At 54.7% G+C, this 16,288-nt stretch overlaps 1 protein-coding gene and 1 long non-coding RNA gene across 4 annotated transcripts; one reads left to right on the forward strand and one right to left on the reverse strand.

Annotated features, from left to right (window-relative positions):
• The first annotated feature begins 32 nt into the window (after positions 1-32).
• On the forward strand, positions 33-13,385 carry SUMO3 (small ubiquitin like modifier 3). Of its 3 annotated transcripts, XR_004324207.1 has the most exons (5): positions 33-1,490; positions 2,698-2,758; positions 3,050-3,281; positions 5,745-6,982; positions 8,380-8,509. XR_004324207.1 is itself a non-coding variant. In XM_032492038.1 (4 exons), the coding sequence occupies exons 1-4, from the start codon at positions 1,388-1,390 to the stop codon at positions 5,087-5,089; spliced, it is 432 nt and encodes a 143-aa protein (XP_032347929.1). In that variant the 5' UTR covers positions 33-1,387; the 3' UTR covers positions 5,090-5,738. The 3 variants fall into 3 exon arrangements, 2 of the variants coding, with proteins under 2 accessions (XP_032347929.1, XP_032347835.1); XM_032492038.1 differs by lacking the exons at positions 5,745-6,982; positions 8,380-8,509 and adding an exon at positions 5,054-5,738; XM_032491944.1 differs by lacking the exons at positions 33-1,490; positions 2,698-2,758; positions 5,745-6,982 and adding exons at positions 10,522-10,593; positions 12,008-13,385 and having other exon boundaries at positions 3,058-3,281; positions 8,380-8,508.
• Positions 13,386-15,399: 2,014 nt separating this feature from the next.
• LOC116667500 lies at positions 15,400-16,283 on the reverse strand. Its single transcript, XR_004324314.1, has 2 exons — positions 16,162-16,283; positions 15,400-15,769 (listed from the first exon to the last, which is right to left on the reverse strand). It is a non-coding gene; the product is annotated as an uncharacterized LOC116667500 (long non-coding RNA).
• Between the last annotated feature and the right edge of the window lie 5 nt (positions 16,284-16,288).

Genomic DNA, 16,288 nt, shown 5'->3' on the forward strand with positions numbered 1-16,288 from the left:
TATGTGTATATTTATATAATATGTATATTTAAATATGTATATATATAATTTATATAATACTATATATTTATATAATAGATAATTGTATATATTTATATAATATGTATATATTTATGTAATATATTTATATAATAATACATATGTATTTATATGATAGCTAATTGATACAGTTTCCCCCTTTGGTTTTGGATCATTTACTTCCTGGCTCCCTTGCATCAGGCTGGCAGTGGGAAGGAGAGCAGGTCAGCTGGGTCCAGTGCGGGAGTGAGCCGTCTGGATGCTGGGTTTCGGTCTTTGCGAGGGCTGATCCTTTACACCTCAGCCTTACTCCTTTGCTGTGGGACTCGCTGCTCCAGCAGAAGGTCTGGGTTATTATCAGAGCCTCCTACCAGTTATTCTTGCAGCAGGCTCTGCCCAGTTATTGTCTCCCCCAGCCTATGAGACTCAGAAGTACTGCTTAGTGTCTCAACTTCTTGTCCACTGTCTTTATTAGGGGCTGCACTGTGTCTGTCTCTTCCTCCTTCTCCTTCTGTCTGTGCAGAGGAAAGGCCATGTGAGGACACAGGGAGAAGGCAGCTGCCTACAAGCCGAGGAGAGAGGCCTCAGGAGACACCCACTCTGTCCACACCTTGGTCTTGGACTCCCAGCCTGCAGAACTGCGGGAGAATAAATGTCTGTTTAAGCTGCCCAGTCTAGGGTATGTTGTTACAGCAGCTGGGCTGACTAACGCATCGTACTAATCACCACATACCTCAAAGGAAAAATCTTTCTCGGGTCTTTACCCCTCAGAGAAAGTCTTCTCTGTTTTGCTAGTGATCTGATATTTTCAAACAGATTTTCAAAATATTTTATACAGATATTCTGGCTATCCAAAACCACAGTGGCTTTATAATTTGTTTTTTAAAAACTTATCAACATATGAGCATCTTTTCCTGTTATCATTACTCTTTTTTTTACACATTTCTTTCAATAGTGACATAGACTTTCATTATATGAATGAACCATGGTTTAATTTCTTATTTTAGCACATTTAGCTACTGTATTCCATCAATTCTAAGTTACATACTCTTCACATGTTAACAAGTCTGAAACAAGAACGTGTCTTCCATCCGTAACCTGTCGTAGCTTAATGTGTCTGTGTTAAATAAAACAATGTTATGTTTTACAGTTGATGGTGGAGGATGGATGATGGGTCCAAACACTCCCTACCGAAAGTCACACCACAGCCAGTCTTGGGGGTGGTTCTGGTCCCCATTGTCCTAGCATTGTCCATCTCTGTCCTGGAAGAGGCCAGTCCCTGGAGACTCCCCTCTCCCGGAGGCACAGCTCGAGCTGGCCCTGGTACCTAGGAGTCCTCTGGTAGAGGAGACACAGTCCAGACTCCATCATGAAAGGCACCAAACCCTTGGACCTGGCTGAGATGGAGGCTGGCTCTGACCAGAACTTTCAATGGAGACTTTGCCAGCCTGTGACACACCAGCTCCATTTCAGTAAGCCCCCTCCCCTTCTCCTAAGTGGTGCCTTTAGCCAAGGAGGTGAATGTTTAAGAGTCAAAAATGGTTTGTGAAATTAAGGCCCATGAAAACTTGGCTCCGTGGGCTTTTGATGAAATGAGCAGATGTAGTCAGTTGGGTCTTACTCAGACAGGAGGGAAGCCATTCAGTCACTTAGGTTCAAATCCGGACCCCACTACCTCTAGCTGCATGACCCTGTGCAGTCCACCCCCACCCCCCAAACCTTCACTCCCTAATTGTCAAAACAAGGATCATGAGGGTCCCTGCTCCAGAGTGTTGTGAGCCTTGGGTGGGGTGATCCTAGCTCAGTACCATGCCTGGCACACCCTGAGTGGTCAATATACGTTGGCTGTCCCTGGTCACTGCATCTGAAGGCATTTCGGTTCCAGACAGGGACAGGAAGAGCCAGGGCCTCTGAAGAACAGCTGCCTCAAAGTCCTGGGGACACCTGACCCTGGCCCCCGTTCTCCAGCACGTCTCCTGTGCCCACCTGAGTGCCCGTTTCCACCTGTCTTGAGTGGGGGTGAGGGGTCTAGCCCTGGGTTTGCCCCAGAGACAGTAGAGCACACTGGTCTGACCTTGCTTGTGTTCAAATCCCAGCTGCACTGCTTACCCACGCTGGGACCTCAGGTGCTTCAACTTCCTCACCTGTAGAGTGGGCTGTTGTGAGGTTCAGGTGCAGAGCCCTAGCATCAGGTGCTGAGTGTGCACTCCTGATAGGCCTGCAAAACGGTCACAAGAGGGCGTCGGGCACCCCCCCCTCCCCCCAGGTGCTAAGCTTCCACTTGCCTGGCTCAGAAGGCCCAAAGGGGCACTGCACAAGGGCAGAGGAGCAAGCCACAGAGCGCGCAGCCAGGCCAAGTGTGTGGGGCGAAGTGGATGGAGTGAGACTTCCCACTTCCCTGATGCCCCCCTGAAAGTGCCCTGTTTATGCCCCTGTCCACCGGGAGCTCTGGGTGGAGCCTGTGTGGACTTGATGGATGGAACTACCAGGTGGGTCAGTCTTGGACGCCTTCTTCCTTCAGCCGGTCCTCATGACCAGACACCTGGCTCCTCCGTGAAGGCGAACAGAGCCTTTCCCAGCAGGGGGTCGGCTCCCAAGACACCCCTCTCCCACCCATGTCCCCTGTGGCCACTGGAGGTAGTTCACCTGGTTGGCTTTATTTTCCTTTTTCCCCTCTAGGAAACACACTCACCATAGAGGAAACCAGTGGGGGCACCCCGGCTTGGCGGCTGGAACTGCGGTAAGCGAAGGACAAGGTGGGGGGACCAGGTCCCTGAGGAGCTGGACAGGCCATGCTCAGGATCCAAGATAATGCGCCAGGCCTGGTCCCTGACCCAGCACCTGCCAGGCCTGATGGCCTGACTCTGAGCATCCCCGAGGTCCCAGTGCGGCCCCCAACCCCGGGTCCCAGCGTGCTTCCCCACCCTAGCTACCCTGTGCGCCCCACCCTCCCCAGCTGCCCTGAGTGCCCCCGAAGTCCCGACGCCGGATCGCGCGGGGCCCCGCCCGGTGACGCATTTTCAACCACCAGGAACCTCGGGCGGCCAGGCGCGGCCCCGATGCCCCGGGAGCGCGCCTCGTGCGCGCGCACCCGCCACGTGACCCGCGGCAGCCAACCGGCGAGAGGGGATTTGGGGGCAAAGCGCGGCCCCGCGAGCAGTTGCGGCGGGAGAGCGGCGGGCCGAGAGCGTGAGTCGCCTGCCCGGCGCTGTCTGTTGCCCCGCCGCCCGCCGCGCGCAGCCATGTCCGAGGAGAAGCCCAAGGTAAGGGCCGGCGGGCGCGGGCCGGGCCCCGGACTCGGACCCCCGGCCCGCCGTCCCCTCCGTGCCCGCGCCCGCGCCCCCGGCCTCGCCGCCCTCCGCCACCCGTAGCCGTCGGCCTCCCGGGCCAGGGCCCAGCGGCGCCGCCGGGCCTCCCCGCCCCCACCCCGCGCCGCCCGGCTCCGCTCGGCTCCCCTCCCCCTCCCAGCCTCGCGCCCCGCCCTCCACCCAGACTCCGCCCTAGGCCCCGCCCACCCTCGAGCACCAACCTTTGGCCCCGCCCCCACGGGCCGCTCCGCCCACGAGCTCCGCCCCTCCGCTTGGGCCCCGCCCCATGCAGGGGCGGCGGCCCTCGAACTCCGCCCCCGCCTCCGGTGGGCCGAGGTCCCGGAGCCTGGGCGCCCCTAGCCCGGACCATTCTCGCCGGCACTCTCTCTCTCGCAGAGACCCTCTCCCAGTCAGGACCCGCCGGGGTCCCGTCCCCCAACGTCGCCCCCATCCCCAGCCCTCTCTGGGACCGCCCTTCCCCTGGACCTCTTCCCTTCCCGGGACCCTCCGTCACTACGCCCCTATTGCGGGGACCCACGGTCCCGGCGGCCTGGGCTCTGCTGCCCCTCGCGTGCGCGTGGTCCCTTCCTCCGTCCTCACTGCGGGGCGCCGAGAGGGCACAGGCTGGGGACAGGGGCTCCGAGAGGCCTGACCTGGACCCCTCCTCCCGGGTGCGCCACGCCCTCCCCACGCGCGCTCCGCTGTGGCTCCGGGCTCTGGTGCGCTGGCCTGCAGTCCTTGGGAAGGCCCGCGGGTGTGCTCTCTACTGTCATTAAAAGCAAGTTTCTGGAGCTTTTCGTCTGCACTCTTGGGGTCTGTGTTTTTCAAGTGTAAGATCTGCTCCGAGTTGAATGCTTTGCGTGCAGGCTTCCTCCGATACCAGCTGCTGCTGGAGGTTGTCCCACCCCGCAGCTGAGACTGGAGCCCAGCACACACGGGAGGCAGAGCTGGGGTTGGGGTGGGCCTGCCGGGAGCCCCGGGTCAGGGGGCCATGGTGGGGGCTCGGAGGAAGCCTGCCCTCCCCTGCCGTGGTGTGAGAAGGTCGCCCTCCCGGAGCCTCGGGTCTGCAGAAGCAGTCGGAGCTGCCTTCGTTTTAAGCTGCTATCCCGTGGGTCCTTTGTTTGTCCGAGGCCAAGTGTAAATGCCTTCCTTCTGTCTGTCTTCTAGGTGGCCTCCTCTTACTGCAGGTTAAATGCAGTGGAATACACACACTACTCATTCCTCCAGGGCGTTTAAACTTACCTCCCCCACGTGGTCGAGGTCCACGGCCCGGCTGGGCTGAATAAACTTGTTTTAACTACTTCCAAAACGACTGGATGGCTGCGCCGCACGCCCCACCCTTGCCCGCCGCGCCCTCGGCGCCTCCCGGGTTGGGGCTCAGGCTCCTGCAGCCACGCTCTCCTCCAGGCCTGCGGCAGAGAGGGTGGGAGGCCCACTCCTGGGCCATCTTTGTGGAAAAGAAGCCTTGTGGGTCAGTTGGGGAACCAGTTCCGCCTCGAAGGGGACTGACTGTCGTGAACTGTGGTGGTGGTCTTTAGGGTTTCTCTTCTTCTCTTTCTTTTCTTTTTCACTCATGCGTTCACTTGTTTACTGAGAACTCACCCGGGGCCTGCCGTTTGTTCTCGGTGCTTTTCTCTGCCTGGTCTGCAGCCGCTGCCCTGTTTGTTTGCTTTGTGTTCTGGCCCCTGCATTGCTTTGTTCTAGACACACCTATATCTTTTCACTAGAAAAGCAAATGCATCCTCTCTCCACATGGATCCTAATTAATGCCATATGCAAAGATTAACTCAAGATGGATCAAGGACCTAAATGTAAGATCCAAAACTATGAAACTTTTAGGAGAAAACATAGGACAAAAACTCCACGACATTGGACTTGGCAGTGATTTCATGGATATGACACCAAAGGCACAGGTAACAAGAAATAAAAATAGAGAAACCAGACTTCATAAAAATTTAAAAATTTTGTACATTGGAAGACACTATGAATAGAGTAAAAAGGCAGCTCGTAGAAGGGGAGAGGATATATGCAAATTGCTATCAACCGGAAAAAAAAAAAAACAGATGGCAGCAAATAAAAGAAGAATTTATTTGGGGTCCTAAGAATTGCAGTTTGGGAGACACAGATTTGGGTAAAACCAAAAGAGCTTTCTGGGGAAAAGAAAGAGTCAGGGGCTTATGAAAGAAAAGCCACAAAGCTGTGCTCTGACACAGAAAGAAGTGTTTGTCCTTCAGGAGTGGCTGTCCCATAGGTGTCCCGAGTGTGTGGCAGGTGTCATGGACGCCATCGTCAGGACAGGATGGAGTCACAGAGTCAGATTCCATCCCCGTCCTCAGTGGCCTTATGGCTCCGTTTGAGATACTCTCTGAGCAGCACCGACCCCATTTTGATTTTCCTTTCTCATCGTATATCTGATAGGGTTCAATACCCAGGATATATGGAGAACTCCTACAGCTCGGCAACAAGAAAACAAGCAACCTGATCAAAAAATGAGCAAAGAGCTTGAGTAGACATTTCTGCAAAGAAGATCCACAAATGGCCAATAAGCACATGGAAGGATGCTCAACACCACTAACCAGGGAACTGCAAATTGAAACGACAGCAAGGGACTGCCTCACATCCACTGGGATTGCTGCTCTGAGAAAAACAAAGCAAAAACAAAACAGGAACAGCAGGTGTCGGGGAGGATGTGAAGTGGAAATGCTGGAGGAATTGCTGGCTCAGGAAGCCTGTCTGTTGATGCCTCGCTGTCTTCTGTGCATGGCTTTGCCGTCAGGCGGTGATGGCAGGATGGCTGCAGGAGTTTCAGGAGTCAGATCGGCTCCTGTCTGTCCCTGAGAAGTGAGGCATCCTCGCGCAGACATGACCTACCCTGTTACCTGTCGGTTCTCCATATGTAGCAGCTGTGTGGAAAACAGTCCGGCAGCTTCCTCCAAAACTTAAAAATAGAATTACCATATGATCCAGCAACTCTCCTTCTGGGAATCGACCCAAAATAATTGAACGCAGGGTCTCAGAGAGGTACTTGTACACCCACGATCACAGCAGCATTACTCATGGCAGCTAAAGTGGTGGAGCAACCCAAGTGCTGGTCAGTCTGTGGATGAGTGGATGAGCAAAATACGGTGTGTACACACATCGGAGCAGTAGTGAGGCCTGAAGAGGAAGGAAGGCCTGGCCCCAGCTACAGCGGGAATGACCCTGGAGGACGTCACGCTCAGTGACATAAGCCAGTCACAAAAGGACAAATACTGTGTGATCCACTTATGTGAGGTCCCAGGAGGAGCCAGATTCATATTGACAGGAAAACGGGGGTTGCCAGGGCCTGGAGAAGGAGGAGTTAGTGTATAATGGGGCAGTGTTTCAGTTTTACAAGATGAAAAGAATTCTGGAGATGGATGGTGGTAATGGTTGCACATTATGAATGTATTTTATACCACTGGACCATAAACTTAAATATGGTTGAAATGGTGAATTTTATGTGTATTTTAACACCGTGAAGAAATGGAAAAGAAATCTTATCTGTAAATGCAAGATGGCACCATGGATCGGATCCCGGAACTGAAAAAGGGTATTAGTGGAAAACCTGGTGAAACACCCGAACGCTTGGCGTTTGGTTGCTAGTGATGTGTCCGCGGTGGATTCTTGGACTCAAGGTGAGCCGCAGCCTGTGAGGCGCTGACACGGGGGAGACCGGCTGGGGATTTAGGAGCTTCTGGACTGCAGCTTTTCTGGAAATGTCAAATTATGCCCAAACAAACCTTTATTTGAAAAAATAAAAAAACAAATGCAGCCTTAGTCTCTGGGGAATGAAAGGGGCTTACACAGGGGCCCCAGCCCCATCGGAGGGGTCTCTAGGGGCCGGAACACGTGCGGGGATGCAGGCAGGTGCGGGTCCCTGGTCCCCATTCCGCAGTCCCCGGGGCCAGGAAAGGAAGGGGCCCGCATGGAAGGCAGAGAGAGTCTGCCGGCGGCCAGCAGCTCCTGCGGGTCCGCACTGACCGGACGGGAGTCTCAGGAGGGAGTGTCGGCTGAGACAACTAACAAACCTGCTTAGAGTGCCTTCAAAACTTTCTTTGCAAATATGTTCATTTGTATCATTTTTTAGGTATAACTGAATCATAATGCTGTGCACCAGAAAGGAATAGAACTTTGTAAATCCCAGGATCTCCATTAATAAATTGTAAAAAGAAAACAAAAAACTATGTTTCAATAAACCCTGCCCCCCAAAAAAACTTCATTTGCAGATTGACTCGGGTCTGCTTCATCATTTTGTTCAAAAATAAAAGACTCCTCTTCTCCCAAAGGGTGTCAGCTGGCCAAGCTGGCCCCGGGCTCTCAGCCTCAGCTCCGAACACAGGCTTCTTCCATCAGCTCCCAGTAGTTTCCAGGGGCCAGAGCCCCCCATGTGCGGTGGTCACAGGTCGGAGCCGCCATGTCATGACAGAATAGGGCGGATGACCCGGTTCGGGTGGGACTGGCCAGCACAGGACCCCCGACTGCACACCGCGGTTACCTTGTTTTGTCTTGTTCACCAGCCTCTGTAAGTGTAAGTAACCCGCTAGTCCGTGCAGTTACTAGTCTCACAAGAGTCATCTTAGAACAAGTTGGATTTTTCTCGCCACTGTTTTCTGTGTCTATTCAGCAGATCCCCCTGCCCCTTGAACTGACAGTCTGAAAACGCTTTGCAGGACGTTTCCTGACATAGCCAGTAGAAGTTAAAGATAAGTTCTGAGGGGGAGGGTGGAGCTCGGGGAGAGCACGTGCTTAGCATGCACGAGGTCCTGGGTTCAAGCCCCAGGACCTCCAATAATAAGTAAATAAACAAATAAATAAACCTAATTACCCCCCCAAAAAAGAAAAAAAAATTTAAATAAATAAAAATAAGTTTTGGGTAGAAAGAAAACAGTCACACGTGTGGCTGCGCTGCTGGAGAAGTCTGAGAATTAGGTTGGTTTTATGACTTAAAAGATCTGCAGCCGCGCAACACTGGCCTTCAAGGCGCTGGTTGTGGGGAGACTGGCTGGAAGCCCAGGTGCATGTCTCTCTGCAGGAGGGGGTGAAGACGGAGAATGACCACATCAACCTGAAGGTGGCCGGGCAGGACGGCTCCGTTGTCCAGTTCAAGATCAAGAGGCACACGCCGCTGAGCAAGCTCATGAAGGCCTACTGCGAGCGCCAGGTGCGCGTGCACGCATGTGCCTGCGTGTGTGCACATGTGTGCGCATGCTGGTGTGCGTGTGCATGTGTGCGTGCGCCTGTGTATGTGCATAGGTGCGTGTGTGCACCGCCCTTGGGGGTGCTCTCTCCCGCCACCTCCCTCCAGGCTGGTGGGTCGCTCTGTGTTGAGTGGGCAGGGCCCCTGGTGCCCCTGGTTGGGGGTGCCGTCTTCTTGGTGCTGTTGGAATCAGAGCAGCGGTTGCGTGTGGGCTCCATCCCTCCTTCGTGTCTGTGGAGATGCTCCCCTGGGCACAGTTTGGTGTCCAGACAGTGCTTGATTCTTGCCCATTATTTACCACTTTTCAGGATGAGGAGCAGAGGACCATGCCCTCTCCTGGTGACTAGGCAGACTGACCACTTTGAGGGTCGTTGTGTCCTGAGCGTCACTGTGCCCCGGGCCCCTCGGTCCCTTTGTGCCCTCTGGTGGTCCCCTGTACCGTGGTGAGGAGTGGGTGTGCGGGCCCGTGCCCTGCGGCCTGGCCAGCCTCTTCCCCTCCGGGATGCTCTGCAAGTACTTGACCTTAGTCTCTGTTTGTGGCTTCGATGGTCCTTGCCTTGGGCTTTTTGTTGTTATTAAAAAAAAAAAAAAAAGACCCTAAAAGAGCCCCAGTCCTTCCTTTTCTTCCCCCCTTTCAGATGTTGCTCCTCAGAGAAGATCGCAGCTTTATTTATGTCATGATTTCTAATTTTCAAAAGTTTTCTGTTTGTTTTCTGAGGCTCCTTTTCCCCCAGCGGACCTTTCTGTTGTTTTCTGTCTCCCTGAGAGCTTCAGAGGTGTGTGCTCATCTGTGTGTGGTTGTGAGCATGTGTCTGTGTGTGTGTCTGTGTTAGAGCGCACATGCGTGCGTGCGTGCATGCATGTGCATCTGTGTATGCATGAGAGCGCGTGTCTGTGTGTGTGTGTTCTCGGGTCCTCTGACCCCTCCCTTCCCCTGTGCTGCACGCCTGGCTGTGTCGACAGGTCCAGCATGCTGCTGTGGGGTGACCTGCCTGCACTGGTGGTTTGTGGGGGCCCCCAGGTGTTGCCATCTGTGAGTGGTTACATGTTCCGGAAGGCACCGCCCCCCTTCTCCCCATCGTCTTCCCTCGTCCACCCCCCACCCCTGCCTGTGCCCTGGGAGCATGAAGGGGAGGAGGGGTGGGGCTCGGGGCTGGGACTGGCGGCCACTCATCTGCTTCTTCCACGGCGTCACTGCCCCCCTTGCCTGTTGTCCTGAGCCCGGGGCTCTGAGTCCACCTCTCCAGAGAGTGGACTTCCTGCTGGTGGGAGGGAGTGCCTGACCTCTTGGGGTTGGGGGCCCAGATTAGGGGGTCTGATACAGACTTCCGAGTGGTCATCCCCAGTCAGCTGCCCCTCTGCCTCACCTGCCTGTGTGCCCTGCCCCTTGGCCTCTCGGGGCTCTTGCCCCCCACACACACCTTGGGGTCAAGTGCCCACAGCTTGCAGCCCAGAGGTGGTGTCCTTTGGCCACTGGCCCGTCCCCATCCTGTTCTCTTTGTCCTTGTTGCTGACGCAGTTTTAATTTCTTCATATCGTACTGGAAGGTTTCGGGGGGAGCAGAGATGCGAGCTTCGATCCCGTCTGTCCGGGCGAACTGGATCTGCGCCCTGACCACGAGCACATGGTCCATTCCCTCAGGACGCAGAGAGGCGGCTCCCCGGTCACGCAGGCTTCTCATCGCGTGCCCCTGGTCACTGGACGTGCTTCTGAGAACTTTTTCTGGGGGAGGAAGTGATGGTGCCGCGGAGTAGAAACTCGGCTCGGCTCGCGGAGGGGAAGGGGGGCGGTGAGGGCAGCAGGAGCTGAGAAGCAGGGCAGTGGCTCCCGACACGCCGTCCCGGGGGCGGCTGCGGCTCTGGGACCAGCTGGGCGGTGCGCCCGTGGGCCCAGACGCCTGGCGCCGATGCAGACGTCTGGGTTCTGAATTGAGGTGCTAGCTGGGGGTATTTCACGACGACTGCTTTTTCTTCTCAGGGCTTGTCGATGAGACAGATTCGATTCAGGTTTGATGGACAACCAATTAACGAAACAGACACCCCGGCACAGGTACAACTGCGCATGCGCTCGCGGGCTGCTTCCGACTCGCGTCTGAGCAGCTACCCCCGCTGGTTTGGAACACCTCACGTTTTCTTAGCGGTTTTAATTACCATATATATATTTTTTTAATTATTAAATTTCAACGCTGGGTTTTCCGAAGAAATGTACTTGGCGAGGTGGCCTGGGGTCAGGGACGAGGACCGCGTGCTCGTCCCCGAGCGTCTCCGGGAGGCCGGGCCGACGCAGCCGCCCTCCCCCTGCGGTCTGGACGCTGGGTTTGTGGCATCAGGCAGCTTGAGGCTGAATTCCTGGCTCAGTGTCGCGCCCCCCGAGCCTTTGTGCATGAGAGGGGTGGGGAGGGCACGGTTCGTCGTGGGCCCCCGCGGCTAGCCCTGGAGCACCTGCCGGCTCGCACAGCTCCGCCGGGTGAGAGCGCCTGGCGCGGCCGCGGGTGGAGACTGAGGGTCGGGCCGCTCCTGTCCCTCGGCCGCGGACGTCTGGCACCTGTGAAGCAGGGACGATGCCCGTCTTCCCCCCTACAGAGCTGGGAGGATCGGACTGTGTGGTGCGAAAGCGCAGCCACACCGAGGCTTTTTTTCTGCTCCTGTTAGGGGCCCTTCCGGGGCTGAGATGGAGCGGTCAGCGGCGGGCGTCCCCGATGGCCTTGCACTCGGGGGGGGGGGGGAAGGCACGAGCTCAGAGCTCAGGGCCTCGGGGCCGGGCTCCCCCTCCAGCCCCTCACTCAGCTGTGGCCTGTGACCGTGAGCGTAGTGTCTGCAGCAGGCCCCCAACCCCCAGACGGTCCTTCTCTTTGCTTCTGAGTAAGTTTCTGGGACACATTACTGCTCCCAGCCCTAGTGAGTCTCTGTGTGACTACAGAAGCTTCCTTTTGTTAAGAGACTGGGCAGAGGTCCACCGTGTCAGAAAGAGGTGGGCGGGAAACTTGCTCCATCCCTGCCTGGTCTTGGGTGCGGAGGCAGGAGGGGCCCCTTCTTTGGGGATGGAGTTGGCTCGGCCATCTCGGGCCTGACCCGCCACGCTGTTAGAAAGTGCGTGGCCCCTGCCGGTCCCCAGGACTGAGTGCTGCTCATCGCACACTCCCAGCGGGGGTCTAATTTTGCGTAAGTTTTGGTAAAATTTTAGACAGTTTATTTTTAATGGGACTTAGTTTTTCTATCAGGTCAAGTCCTTAACTTTGACCATTTTTTGTGAGTTTGGCTGGGGGAGCCTGGTGCATAAGTAGGGCTCACTGGAAATCCACTGCTGAGCCTCTCCCCGGCGTGTCCACCCGAGGGCCGGTCAGAGCTTGGGTGCCTCCCAGCTGTGTCCCCGGCGGGAGGGAGGCCGTCCAGTGACCCTGCGTGTTCGGCTGAGCGTTTCCGCTCCTGTGATGTAACTAATGGCCTCCCCCTGTGCCCACCAGTTGGAGATGGAGGACGAAGACACCATTGACGTGTTCCAGCAGCAGACGGGGGGCTCCAGGGGGACCGGCTGCCTCTCCGAGTGCGGCCTGTAGAGGGACCATCCCCTTGTGTCACCGAGCTCATCTTTGCCATTGGATAGTGCACGCGTGACCATGCCAATCGCCAAGGAGGCTGTGGACACCTGAGGACATTCACCAAAATGACTTTCCTCTCTGACATCCGGAGGGACGCAGCTCAGAACGGCGAGGACACGTCCTGGCCTCTCTCGCCCATCCCAGTTCATCCCTCTGCTGGGGTGAAAGGCATTGGGAGGGTTTTTGGTTTTGATTTTACTTCTGTTTGTTTTTTCTTCTCTCCTGTAGCATTTCCCTCAAACTTGTGGCTGAATGTCCGCTTTTCATCTAGACGGGGCTCTCACCCCAGGTGCCCCCACCAGCTTATTCCAATCATGTAGAGAACTCCTGTCACCACAGTGGGGATGCTTCTGTGGGGCGAGTTTGCAGGGCACGACTGGGATGGGAGATGAACTCCCACTTCCATTTCTTGTGGGCACAGGTTTTGTCAATGCTAAACATTGCAGATTTAAGCTTTGTCAGAGTATAGTGAAGTTGAAGGGAAAATCCTGGAACGTTTCCTAAAATAAAAGGTAAGAAGTTCTTCAGTAACATGTTCCCCAGGTGGGGTCTGGGGTCCAGGACTTGTCACCACCCACGGCCTGGCCCAGTGACGCTGCACTGGAAAAACCTGGTGCAGCAAAAATTGGCTTTTCCCCTTTTCTTACTGTAGAAGAAAGAAGTTCTTACATGTCTCACCTGGAAGTAGCACCAGGGCCTCAGATTCCTTCTAGCATTTGCTTCTGATGAATGACGACGGTCTGTTTATAAAAAAGTCAGATTAAGCATTGCTGATTTGCAGTTACCTTTTTGTGTAAAGGAGCAATTTCAAAGTGTGGTTACAGGCGAAGCTGGTGAGAGATGACCTGTGTCCTCACGGACTCTGCCCTGCTCTCCAGGTTGGTGTGCAGCTTCCACATCAGTGTGTGATTTCAGTTCTGTGAAGCGTTTTGGGGTCTGTCCCGATGAAACTTTGGTAGTTGTCCTGTTGTCCTTCTGTGTGGACACACTGCTGCCCGAGGGCCCTTCTCTGCCTGTCCTGCCCCCTGGAGAGCTCGACACCACCGTCGTCTCTTGCTTGCCTGAGACCTTGCTGAAGATGTTTGTGTCTTTGTATTTTGCTGTCGGGGCACCCGTGGGATGTCTGCTGGCTCTGTTGTGTTTATGCACCAGCTTGTACATTCTTTGTTGTCCTTTACTACTGTAAACAGTAAATATAGTTTGGTATTCTGTCTCTGGGCTTGGATTAAATGCTGCATCTGGAGGTTGGGCATCACGTCGCAGTCAGTGTTTGTGGTGACCATCCGGTGAGGCCCCTGCACACCTGCAGACCTTCCCAGTGGGCGGTGTTTTCTGCCCAGGCCACCCTCCCACCCTCACAGGCTCTCCCCTTTCCTCTTATGTGCGTCCTGTGTGGAGAGTCGATGTTACTCTGGACTTAACATTTCTGGTATTTGAATCTTAGGACCATTTTCCTTTGTGCAGTTGACAACCTACTCCCTCACCTGTTCTGAAACGGAGGTGAGTTGACACTAATTTGAGAACTTTCCACATCCTGCACTGTGACAAAACCTGGGTTAAAATGACAGCTGTTTTAGTTAGTGCATCAGGCAAGGTGAGCGCAAGCTGGAAGGTCAGGGGCAGTGGGCACATGGAGCACTTGATCCATTTCCAGCAGCAGCAGGCAGGTGACAGTGCAGGGACAGAGGGAGGGGTGTGTGTACCCAGCAGAGCAGCCCCTGCCCTTGCAAGGAGAGGGCCCCGTCAGGTGCCTTGAGTTTGGAGAGCAGCTCTGCGTTTACTTGGGAACATTCAGAGCTGCTTGAACGTCCACCCACAACACCCGATAGAAGAGGAGCAGGGAATGTCCTTAAGGTCGACTTTTTTCTTAGAAGTGTATGCAAATTGTTCATTTGGGGTAACAGACCTGTTGGTATTCCGGTTTTTAAAATGTTGTTACATGAACCTAACTCCCAGGATCTTGGGTCAAATTCACGATTCAGGAGGAGACAGGCCCTCTTTATCCTGTTCTTGGTGCCCTGGGTCCCAGTTTCAGCACTGGAAGTCCCACATCCCAGGAACCCTCAGTCCCAGGCACACGGGGCAGTGCCAGCCTAGCAGTGCAGCTGGGGAAGCACGTACTAATATCGCTCTATGGTGAAACAGGAGATCATTTTTATACTTCAGAACTTTGGTTCCCAAAGATTTAGAAGATACTAGTTTTATTCTGAACTTGCTGGCCTCTCCTGTGTGTGAAGCCTTTTGGTACCACACACCTGTTACTCAGAACCCTTGGGACATGAGAACTGACTGACCGGAGCTGAGAGTTGCCAGCTTTAGCAAACAGAAACACACTTGAATCGCAGATAGGGAACAAGTGACAGCCACGAGGAGGAAGACTCCTGGCTCCCTGGAGGCCCCAGCAACCATACCGAGGAGACTTCCAACATGTTGACAACTCGTATTTTCGGTTTTTGCCACTTGAAAGTAATCCTGGTACAAGCTGTGCACCACATTGCTGAAAATAATTGAAGAACACACAAGAAAGTGATGTCTAGAAAGATTATCAGTGACACACACATGGATACAGTTCAGAAAATAACCAGCAACCGACAGGCTGTTACCTGAGCGTCATGATGATAATGCTTGTCCTCACCCACACTTCCTGTAAGTGAACAGTGGAGTTTTCCTTTAGTTGGCATGGGAACCACACCTTCTGCCCCCTGACTGGCTTTGGGGGGGTCAGGGTATGGTTTGATCACAGGAGAGGGCAGCTACTTGGAACCAGAGGAGGAAACCTCATGAGGATTTGTACAAATCCATCACTCTTTGAAACTGTCTAAAAGTACCATGTTGTTTTTAATAAATCACCATGGTATTTAAAAAGACCTAGTTGGACTGAGTTTTTGTGACACCTCCACCCTAAAATATGCATAATTGTGAGGTTTGTTTGCACTGTTTAATTTTATTCAACTCAACAGATCCTTCTTGCCACGACCATGCCCTGAGGCTGCATCCAGGAACACAGGAGACAAAAAATGGTTAAGTTATATGCCATGCTAGAAAACTAGACAGGACATTCCATGGAAAATCCTGCAGAAGAGTATGTAGGATAAGTGTTGTGAAGATAGCCTTTTTTTAAAAAGGTGCATATACCCTTGCGTGGCAGAGACACAAAGTACTAAAAGTGCTTGCTTTCTTTAAAGTCAATGGAGTTCTAAGAAGCATGAATAGGTCACCGATCACAGTGGGTCAATCAGGAGGAGAACCACCATGAATATTATGAAAAAAGGACTCAGTAATTTAATTATCTGGGTACACATTACACAGCTGAGAAGCCAGAGCAGCCAGGGGCCTGATGGGGCTGGAGGAAGATGACAGCAGCCGCCCCGCCTCCTGAAGCAGTGGCCTGGGGTACTGCCAAGGGGGTGGGCGGGGAAGTCTGGACCTGCGGCCTCGGGGTTCTGCTGGTCGGCGGGCTGGCGGCTGGGAGCCCACCCAGAAGCGGGGAGGGTGCAGGGTGTCTGCTGCTCTGCTCCGTCCTCAGTCTCCCAAAGCTCCTCTCTTGGTGGAGCTGAATCCAGAATCACACTGACACGATTAAAACGAGCACAATCGCCAATCTTCTTACTTTTTCAAACCTAAAACCTGTGTGAGGACAGCCACGGGGCACCAAATGACTTCTTCATGGATGTTCTCACTGCAACTGCAGCTGGGCCTGAGTCACCTCCTCTGAACTACACGGGGTGACGGCCGGTGAGCCCCGCCACGGTCCACCAGCCGCGGTGTGCACGTAGCGGACCGGCGGCGTCTCCGTCCCTCCCCTTCTAGAGGCGCCCTCAGAAAACAATCTGGACGGTGTCTGCTCGGCCAGCACTCGGCCCGGGGTGGCCGGCCCCGCCCGCCCCCGCGCAGTCCTGCGTCCTCAGTCTCCACCCTCCAGCCCCGTCCCGCATCGGGGTCTCCGTCCTCCGTCTCCATCCGCGTCCCCGCCGCCGACCCTTCCCTGAGGCCACGAGGAGGGACCAGGCGGTTCCTACACGCTCAGCCGGGCGCCCGCTGCTCCGGGATCTTCTGGACAGTCCCCTACAGGAATTCGGACCCCTGGAAGCGGCCTTAACCCCACAAAGCGGCTCAGGGCCGCGGCGGAGCACGGGGACCGTGACG

Source organism: Camelus ferus, chromosome 1, assembly GCF_009834535.1.
Source record: "Camelus ferus isolate YT-003-E chromosome 1, BCGSAC_Cfer_1.0, whole genome shotgun sequence".
Lineage (NCBI taxonomy): Eukaryota > Metazoa > Chordata > Mammalia > Artiodactyla > Camelidae > Camelus > Camelus ferus.